This window comes from Osmerus mordax, chromosome 11 (assembly GCF_038355195.1).
Source record: "Osmerus mordax isolate fOsmMor3 chromosome 11, fOsmMor3.pri, whole genome shotgun sequence".
NCBI classification, from domain to species: domain Eukaryota; kingdom Metazoa; phylum Chordata; class Actinopteri; order Osmeriformes; family Osmeridae; genus Osmerus; species Osmerus mordax.
The window spans coordinates 15,908,113-15,918,606 of NC_090060.1; the positions used below are offsets into that span (position 1 = coordinate 15,908,113).

Here is a 10,494-nt window from a genome sequence, read left to right on the forward strand (position 1 = left end):
TTGTTTTGTTCATTCTCGGTAGTGGGAACTTTATTAAAGTTAAAGAAAATACCGTGCGTATGTGTGGGCTGTTGGTGTCACCGAAACAGGGAACAGAAGAAAATCACTTGAGTTTTAATTTCCTTTTAGCATCAGACAGAGAAATATCAAGATGGAAACTAGGAACTTATAAGAGTGCTTCTGAGAAAGATCAGCTGATTAGGGTCTGTTAACATTCAGTACACTGTCTTTCTTCCTATCATACTTCTTACCAGCACACACACACGCCTAAACACATAACTGTTGTGTGTGTTGTGATGGTGTGTATTATCACACATGACTAATTCCTTTAGTCAAATTGGTGCTTATTATGGTCTGTTAGGCAGATGAATCAGGCTCCAGCAGGTTCTGTAACTATGGTGATTGCCACCTCTGTCCCACTTCCCTCTGTTACCAAAAATGTCTAATATCAGACTTTCAGGACAGATCACGACTTAACACACACACTTATGCAAACACACATACACACACACACCCTACTACTTATACACAAATCACACACAGAGACACACACAAGTAAGAAATGATTACTAGAATGATGGCTTCTAATGTACTGTGTGTGTGTGTGTGTGTGTGTGTGTGTGTGTGTGTGTGTGTGTGTGTGTGTGTGTGTGTGGTGGCCATAGTTCAGATGTGGGTTGGTATGGGGGTTGGCCTTTCCTGTGTGATTTAGCACAGAAGACAAACACCAATTGGCTGAAAGACATGTCATTGACTCACAAACAAATCCCTGTCAACGAGCGAGAAGAGAGAGAGAGAGAGAGAGAGAGAGAGAGAGAGAGAGAGAGAGAGAGAGAGAGAGAGAGAGAGAGAAAGGAATTTTAGTTTGTAAAAAAATGCAACCTACTGTAACAGCTAATGATCCTCTTAAGACAGACATGTATGTAGGAGGTATTAAATAAATGAATGTCTTATCTAATTTCAGTTCAGCTTGTCCTATTTTAAACCAATTAGGCCATGCATAGATAATGAGTTACTTGAATAATCCTCTGAGAAAGTGCAGTGTCTCTCTCTTTCACACCTACACACTCAAACACTTCTTCAGTTTGCTTTACTGTAGGCTATACATCTTTAATTAACAGTTATTTTTACTTGTGTATTCTTTTTTTACATGCATCAGACCTAGTTCGAACGTCACATGATCTCACCAGCTGAATGAGAAAGGTGGCCACATTTACCAATTTACCTCTTTGCACCTCCTCCTCTCGTCCATTCTGAACGGTTTCCACTAGTCACGTGACAGGCGGAGAGAGTCATATGACTCAAAGGAAACTTCCCTTTCCTTGATCATTACATTGCACAACAAGACGGGACAAGACAAAAAGGGACAGAGACAGAGCGCAGTCACGAACACAAACGGTAGTGCAGGTGGTGGTTTTCGGGACAGACCGTTGGAAAATTGCATTCGCATAGGCGCATATTAGCAGTCTGCTTTGTAGTTCGGTTCTTGACCACCTAACAAACAGTGTGCCATGAGGGTGAGCGCTGTGTTAGTGTGTGTGTTACTGCTCTGGGTGGAGGGCTCCGTGGGCGATACTCCAGCTAACTGTTCCTACGAAGATCTTCTGGGGACATGGGTGTTCCAGGTGTCGAAGGGAGGCCTGGACAAAACCGTCAACTGTTCTCAAATGGGTAAGAGAGGGGGCCAAGCGTGGGTTATTGTTCCTTTGAACTCACTACACGGAAGAACACAACTCGGCCGCTTTCTGATCAAAAATTGTGACTCACCATTTAATGCTTTGCAGATTATACATAATTGTTATTGATGCTCACTTGCATTACGTTATCATGAGTGACATGTTGTTTATTTTTCCGTAAATAGGAGCTGCCGTTAAAACGGTTACGGTGGATTTACAGAAGCTGTCGGTATCTTTAGATGACCTTGGCAATACTGGATTTTTCACTCTTATCTACAACCAGGGCTTTGAGGTGGTCCTCAACAACTACAAATGGTTCAGCTTCTTCAAGGTGGAGACAGACACACACACTCTCACACACAACATTTGTATCATGCTAATAGTCAGTTTCTGCTGTTACATTATAGGATATGTTACTTAATTTCACTTTCGATCAGCCCTCCTTCTCACATGACACTGCCTTTGAGTGACAAGAAATGTTATCCTGCCTACACAGTAATTCAACCACTTCCTCATTTTAGACTAAGATTAGCACCTCTAACTTGGTGTTCCTCCCCCAACCCCAGTATTCCCAGCAGGGGTCTGAGGTGACCAGTTACTGTGACCAGACGATGGCAGGCTGGGTCCATGATGTCCTCGGCAACAACTGGGCTTGCTTCGTGGGGAAGAAGGTGGTCGCTGTACCCCCCCGCACTGTAAACACACAACGTCCCACCTATGGCAGCCTGTGAGTCACATTTCCTGTTTGAACGCTGAAAGGAAATTTAAACCAAAAATCTGTTATTTTCCTGTTTCATTGATACCCACTAAACCTACACGCACACACAATAATAATTGGCATGCTTTTTATCAAGTGTATTTTCACACCAATCGTCTTGTAACTGCACAGCGTCGTACACCCAAAAGTGTGTGTGTGTGCGTGTGGTAGTACTAGTAGTAGTCTCTGAAGCGTTTCTTCCATTCTCTGCTCATGCAGCCTGCAGCAGAGGCGGTACAAACACAACCTGGACTTCATCGAGGCCATCAACTCTGCCCAGAGCTCCTGGAAGGCTGCCCCCTACTGGGAGCACGAGGACTACAGCCTGTTGGAGCTCATGTACCGTGCTGGGGGTCCTGCCTCTCAGATCCCCAGGTACACACACACCACCACATCACACACACACATCTAGCTTTGTGTGCCTTTCTCACACAGTCTATCTTCTGGACTGGTTGGTTGTGATGTTGGTTACAGGTAGTCCGAGGTGCTGGCCCCATTAGTCACCGAGACCTTCCTGTTAAATTGGACCATCTGACCCTGTCTGTGCCCCCCCCCCCCCCCCCCCAGGCGTGCTCACCCCCCCCCTGTCACAGCTGAAGGTGCCAGGCTGGCGTCGGCACTGCCCGACCGCTGGGACTGGCGTGATGTCAACGGGGTCAATTACCTCAGCCCTGTTCGTAACCAAGGTAATATGGAAGTCTGCCTTGAATACTTGAGCAACTCCAGGGCTGATTAGTGGCATGGGCGCACATGCACAAGCGCACACACACACGTTGCTCTTATTGAAGAGCCCTCTCCAGGGAGAGAACAATTCGAGTGAAGGAAAAAGAGCATCAAATTATAGAGGACAACTTGCTGTAGGGCTCAGGATTGGTCTGTTTCGTGTGTTTTTGGTTTCATCGTGGTGTGTGTACTTGGCTGTCAGTGTACCTGTCCCTGAGATCCTACTGCTCAACTTTTGTGGGAGAAATTAACTCATTCAATGATTCCTTGGCAAGTGCCCAAGGTCCCTAGAGGATTAAAGAACAGAATAACAGCCTTCACAGTGCAAGCCTTGTTCACCTATCTTCTCTGAGGTCAAACCATTGCTCGTTCTGATTGGTTCTCTGGTCTCCACGGCAGCGTCTTGCGGAAGCTGCTATTCCTTCGCCACCATGGGGATGCTGGAGGCTCGTGTCCGGATCCAAACCAACAACACCGAGAGCCCCATCTTCAGCCCCCAGCAGGTGGTCTCCTGCTCAGAGTACTCCCAAGGTAACCCCCTCCACACACACACACGCGCACACACGCACTGTATGAAAGACTGAGTCCATCATCTCGCATGACGAGAGTGAGCACGCCCACAAAAATAAAGGCTGTAGAACAAGATGGTGAGCTAAGTGTTACTGTTTATATCGTTTGTTTGAGGCTGCTCAAAGTTCCTATATGCATGAATGACTAAGTTTGTTGCCGAAATTATTCTAGCTAACATACCGGCAAACCTAGCCAGCGGTAAATCAGAGCTAGATTGAGTCCTTCCCCCACACCCACCCTTGTGTACTCCTACCAACAAGGTACTTCTGTTTCCAGGTTGCGACGGTGGTTTCCCGTACCTGATCGGGAAGTACATCCAGGACTTTGGCATCGTTGAGGAGTCCTGCTTCCCCTACGTGGGGAAGGACACCCCATGCGGGGTTCCCCGCAACTGCCTACGCCACTACGCCGCCGAGTACAGCTACGTGGGCGGCTTCTACGGCGGCTGCAGCGAGGCCGCCATGATGCTGGAGCTGGTCAAGAACGGGCCGATGGGAGTGGCCTTCGAGGTGTGTACGCCAGCATGCATGTTTCTGTACACCTATTGGTATGGGGGTCAGATGGCTGAGCGGTTAGGGAGTCGGGCTTTTAATCAAAAGGTTGCCGGTTCGATTCCGGCCGTGCGAAATGACGTGTCCTTGGGCAAGGCATTTCACCCTACTTGCCTCGGGGGGGAATTTCCCTGTACTTACTGTAAGTCGCTCTGGATAAGAGCGTCTGCTAAATGACTAAATGTAAATGTATTCACTTGACCTACACGCCCCTCACATACCAACCCCCCCTCCGTCTGTCCTCCAGGTGTACCCTGACTTCATGCACTACCAGGAGGGCATTTACCACCACACGGGCCTGACTGACCACCACAACCCCTTCGAGCTCACCAACCACGCCGTCCTCCTGGTGGGATACGGACGCTGTCACATGACTGGGCAGAAGTTCTGGGTGGTGAAGAACAGCTGGGGCACAGGCTGGGGCGAGAGCGGGTTCTTCCGGATCCGCCGGGGAACCGACGAGTGCTCCATCGAGAGCATCGCCGTGGCAGCCAAGCCCATAGCCAAACTGTAGCGGGGACACACAAGGTCAATCGTGTGGAGTAGGGGTCTTCCTTATGTCTTTCCTTGGCCTGTCAGGGCAGCTGAGAGGAAGGCGTAGAGGAAGAGAGCTACCCTGGACCATTGGCATGCAGGCACTGTTTCTGTCTGTCGCATCCTGCTGCTTCCTTCTGAGTGTCTGATCTGTTCCTGGCTCTGCTCCAAACTAGAGATTTGTGAGGTTTGGAATGCAGCCAGGACCCAAATACTTCCTACATTTTAATGATCTCTGGTCTGGAGTTCTGGATAGAAGACAGACAGGTTTTCACCTTTTCAGGGAGCTTGGGGGCTGATTAGGGTTAGGTTAGTGTTTTCTGTGATGTTTTCGTAGGGAGAAATATTTGTTGAAATTGCTAGTGTGATAATACATCTACGGTCAGTAAAGTATGATTTTAGGAAATAACTGACGCCTACTTAGGATTATAAATTGAAACGGAACAACCCACCTCCTTTTAAAGGGATAAATTACAGCTGTGTGTTTTGTACCTGTATCGGTGAAGTGTTCTTCATACAAAACCTAAAGGGAGTTTTCTAAAAGTGCCACAGTGATTGTCATTTGTTGTATTTTTTTTAATCTGGTTTTTGTAGTTCTTTGATCAACAGGACACCTGCTGCTCTGCATCACTCAGGGAAACGCAGTGGAGCTTTGTTGTGTCACACATCCTGTTCTCTGCTTTCTACCTGGTCGTCCTCTCATCCCCCCCCCCCCCCGGGGCTTCTGGGAGTTGGAGTCATGAGGGAGGATGTCACAGGGACTCTTGTTTCTTCTTGTGTAAAAGGGACAGAACTTTCATTGTAGTGCCTTGATGTCAGAGCCCCCTTTAGAAGTGGCAGCCTTTTATTTCTAATGTGCTCGTTTTAAAAATGGATTTTATGCATGATTTGCACTCGTTTTACAATGGAAGAAAATAAAGCAGATTTTGGAAAATAATTGTTTTGACTTTGGCGTTCATGTTTAGGCTTACATACACTTGTAGAACCGTGACATTTGAACCTATAACAGTATTTTCACGCATTTTCAATATGTAAAAAAATTAAATTCAGCTGTCACAAGTGAGAACACGTTTCTGCTCCATTCTCAAGATATTCTATTCAGGGCCTCGCTCCAGCCCTAGTCCCCGGGCGCTCTCAATCCCCTCATCTCTGGCGCGCGAGTCACAAGGTTCAGTAGTGATACTTCTCAGCAGCCTGTTCTCCGGGCGTGTACTTTCTTGTTCTTCGAAACCCGCTACTGCCGTTCATTCCTCTCACTCTCTTTCACCCTCTCCTCTCTCGCTTTTCTTGCTCCATCCATCACGGTGTATTAATGCTCAGCCCTTGCCTTACGCCGCCATGCAGAACAACCATAAAGAACATCTCTATAAGATCCTGGTTATAGGTGACCTTGGAGTGGGAAAAACCAGTATCATTAAACGTTACGTGCACCAGAACTTCAGCCCGAACTACCGAGCTACTATAGGAGTGGACTTCGCCCTCAAAGTACTAAACTGGGACCAGGAAACAGTTCGGTTGCAACTATGGGACATCGCAGGTAGGATAAGTTTTTGTAGTTATAAAAAAAAATATCTCTGACTTGGGTCAGAGATATTGTTACCATACTTCAATGCGTTCAGCTGTTGTTTTGTCTTCGATTTTGCCCAAATGTTTAATTCAAATTTTAAATGGAAAGAGATCCATGTTTTCCCAGCTATATCCATTTCATAGTGTGCAGTTCATGAAGCATTTAAACTATGCGGATCTAACGGATGATGTCTACGTTGAATATCACAATCAACTAAATATAAGCACAAAAGTTATCACTTGGTCTAACCTTGTCTTTTTGAAAGGCACCGTTTAGCGTCGTGATCTTACGGTATGTGTCTGTGTTGAAATACAAATATTCTAGGCTTATACTCTTAGCAGCTATTGTTTTTAATTCGCTAATATATCATTTATACTATTATATAACAATAATAATAATTTATGTTGGGTAAAAACACATTTTGTGATAAAGTACACCATTCCAGGACTAATCAAACTATCTCACATGGCTCGAGGAGAATCCTCTGACGCACCCCGTGCGCGCGCTCTCTCTCTCACACACGCACACACATACACACACACACACACACACACGTACACACACACTCCCGTGTGCCCGGTCCGGTGAGCGCACGAGGTCATGTGTCTCGCGCTCATGTGAGTGAGATTTGAGGCTTGCGCGCTGATAAAGAGAGGTTTTATTCAGAATTAGACCCGACAGGCCTTTTCCGGGAGAGTTATGCGACTTCTAACCTACTCACCTGCTACAGTGAGGGCAAATTTGATGGGATTTATCCATTATCTAGCATAAGATTCTTCGTTCACTGGTTCAATGTTAAAAAAACATTTAAATATTCGGAGAAACAGAAAGATCTGACCTAGGCCAGCCCCCAGTGGTTCCAGTCTCTCTCAGCATCCTTCTTCACCTCCATGTTTGTTTAGTGGGGGGTCAGAGATAAGGGTGAACTGGTTTTCCCATGTCTTACATGTAATAAATCACTAAGGATTTGCATTGATTTCCCACGAGAAATGGCATCAGTCTACTGGGGGTACTGAGGCTTGGCTGTCCTCCCCTCCTGACTCCCAGGGGGGGTGATGTTATGGTGCGTTCGAGGCTGTTCAGTGGCTGTGTAACATGGCCATGACCACCATGGTACACAGGCCACCGAAGGTTACTGAGCAGAACATTCCAAGTGTACTAATCGTAAAGCTATAAGCACAGAGGAATGTACGCTCACATACCCTCCATGCTTCTATCTCTCTCTCTCTCTCTCTCTCTCTCAGTTCAGTTCAGTTCAGTTCAAAGGGCTTTATTGGCATGAAAACAACAATTGTTCATATTGCCAAAGCAACGGTAGAATTACAGAAATATTAATCAATGTAAATCATGGCCTTATATATACTTATATTTCACATACAGAGACTCTCTCTCTCTCTCTCTCTCTCTCTCCTTCTCTCTCCTTCTTTGTTGTTGGTGTTATATTTCTTTTAGAGTTTGATTCTTATCCAGATCTATCTGAAGCCTTCATCTCTGTATCCTTCAGCTCTCCTCCTCTTCTCCTCCAGTGCCCCTTCTAATGAAGCTTGTATCCATGGGAAACAATGTATCAGTTCCATTCATTTATCTCTAATGAGCCCTTCACCCGTTGTCAGTAATTTCTTAAACATTACTGTGAGTGTGTGTGTCTGTGTGTGAGTGCACATTTTAGCAAGTAGATTAGATCACTATGTAAACATAATTGAGAACAGGCTCGATTTCAAGGAAACATTTAGAGGAGTGGTGTATCACTGAGAAATCGCTAACCATGATGTGTGTGTATGTGTGTATGCGTGTCCAGGTCAGGAGAGGTTTGGGAACATGACACGTGTCTACTACCGCGAAGCCATGGGGGCGTTCATCGTGTTTGACGTCACGCGACCGTCCTCCTTCGAGGCCGTCACCAAGTGGAAGGAGGACCTTGACGCCAAACTGACGCTAGCCAATGGGAAGCACGTAGCCACCGTCCTATTGGCTAACAAGTGTGATCAGGGGCGGGAGGTTCTGACCAACAACGGGATCAAGATGGAGCAGTTCTGTCAGGAGAATGGCTTTGTGGGCTGGTACGAGACCTCTGCCAAGGTAAGGACACACTCACACTGACAGGATAGTCATGACTGGTTTACGGTTACAGAGTGATCTGGTGGTGATGGTAGATGTGCTGATGAAATAGTCTCTCTCTCTCTCTGACCCTGTCCCTCTCTCTCTTTCACACACACACACACACACACACACACACACACACACACACACACACACACACACACACACACAGAGTTCACCATACTGACATTAACACACTGACACACATTTGCAGGTGACTGAAAATAGCATCTCATATGCTCCTGGAATTTCACAGATGGACTTAAAGTGAATATTTAGTACACACACACACACACACACACAAGACTGTGCTGAGCCAGTAGAGAGAGAGAGAGAGAGAGAGAGAGAGAGAGAGAGAGAGAGAGAGAGAGAGAGAGAGAGAGAGAGAGAGAGAGAGAGAGAGAGAGAGAGAGAGAGAGAGAGAGAGAGAGAGAGAGAGAGAGAGAGAGAGAGAGAGAGAGAGAGAGAGAGAGAGAGAGAGAGAGAGAGAGAGAGAGAGAGAGAGAGAGAGAGAGAGAGAGAGAGGTCTCAGTGTGTTAATGTCAGTATGGTGAACTGTGTGTGTGAAAGAGAGAGAGAGGTTGCTTCCTGGGTAACATGACGCTTTTCTGAGAAAGCTGTGTCACCATGCAAATGGGGGTCTCTTCTTTTAGGTCTCTCTACCCAAGGACTCTCATAGGGTCTCAGATCTCAGGTTAAGTCTTCCTTGCAGTCATTGTTGCGGTCTTGAAGGCAAGATGAAGTAATAAAAAGATTTACTTCTCAGAAAGAGAAGAGAGAGTGTTTTGTTTGTGGCTTGAAAGGGCAGGTTCTGACAGTCATGTGCCTGTTATTGGATAAAGCCTCTCACATGCATTACCGCAGTTCAATTGTGTGTGTGAGTGTGTGCGTATGGAATAACAATCGACTGCAGTCGAACGTGAATGATATATTGGTATGTATGTATGGCTGTCTTTTGTCTGGTTTATGGTACACTTGAGTGAAGAAGTTTTCCATTATGCAGTCCAATGAAGTCCAATGAGAGGCTCACGGAGAAGACAGTCATTGTACAATTATGTGTGTACGTGTTAGTGTGTGTATGTCTCTGTATTAGTGTGCGTTAAAGTGTTTGTGGATTTGGGTGTGTGTTATTAGAGAGGAAGTGTGCGGCAGACGAGTCTGTGTCACATCCTGCTGGGCCAGCTGATAAAGGACATCATGAATATTCAATAGTCAAGGAGAGTAATTAATTCAACTCCAACAGACAGAGGAAGTGTGTGTGTGTTCAAAGTAAGCAGAACTGCGTCTGTAGCTATTGAACCTTGTCCGGTGCATCTCTCATTAATGTGTTATTAGACTCCAGCTTCAGGCTTCCAAAACGACCTCTGAGATTACCCCACAGAGCTGTCTATTGACATAGCTTTAGACTCACACCCAGACCAGGGAGATATGATGACATGATGATAGTTTGTGAGGTACTGCCCTCATAATTTAAAAAAAAGATGTATGCCTTTCCAATCTCGCTCTCCTTCTCATTTTTGTAATCTTTTTTCTTTTTTTAGGAAAACATCAACATAGACGAGGCAGCTAACTGTCTGGTGAAGCACATCATAGCCAACCAGAATGATATTCTTCAATCGGAGGTGCCCGACACCATCTCTCCCCAGTTAGACTCCGGCAGAGGGGGGACCTGCTCCTCCTGCTTCCGATCGTAGAAACAACCGACAACAGTGTCATTTACAAGCCTGCTGTGTATGTGTGTGTGTGTGTGTGTGTGTGTGTGTGTGTGAGAGAGAGAGACAGAGCAAGAGAGAGAAAGAATGATTTGTATTCACGTTTTTCATCAATCAACTTTAGCGCTTGTTGTTGGGAAGAAACCAGGAAGTCCCCTTCACTCCTGCCTCCATCAATCACGTCTATTTTTGTCTTATTTATTTGGGTTTGCACAGTGTTTTCTCATGTATAACCTCCTTGGTGCGTGTGTGTGTGCGTATGTGTGCGTGTGTGGCAGTGCGGGCTCACTTGTGCTAACACAAG

The 10,494-nt window shown here is 46.0% G+C and overlaps 2 protein-coding genes across 2 annotated transcripts; both read left to right on the forward strand.

Annotated features, from left to right (window-relative positions):
- Positions 1-1,345: 1,345 nt before the first annotated feature.
- ctsc (cathepsin C) lies at positions 1,346-5,748 on the forward strand. Its single transcript, XM_067246409.1, has 8 exons — positions 1,346-1,671; positions 1,862-2,007; positions 2,243-2,403; positions 2,653-2,808; positions 3,001-3,119; positions 3,556-3,687; positions 4,003-4,235; positions 4,525-5,748. Exons 1-8 carry the CDS (start codon positions 1,512-1,514, stop codon positions 4,789-4,791), a joined length of 1,374 nt encoding a protein of 457 aa, XP_067102510.1. The 5' UTR covers positions 1,346-1,511; the 3' UTR covers positions 4,792-5,748.
- Positions 5,749-6,077: 329 nt separating this feature from the next.
- On the forward strand, positions 6,078-10,172 carry rab38a (RAB38a, member RAS oncogene family). The gene is made up of 3 exons (XM_067246410.1): positions 6,078-6,348; positions 8,177-8,457; positions 10,020-10,172. Exons 1-3 carry the CDS (start codon positions 6,150-6,152, stop codon positions 10,170-10,172), a joined length of 633 nt encoding a protein of 210 aa, XP_067102511.1. The 5' UTR covers positions 6,078-6,149.
- Positions 10,173-10,494: the final 322 nt, after the last annotated feature.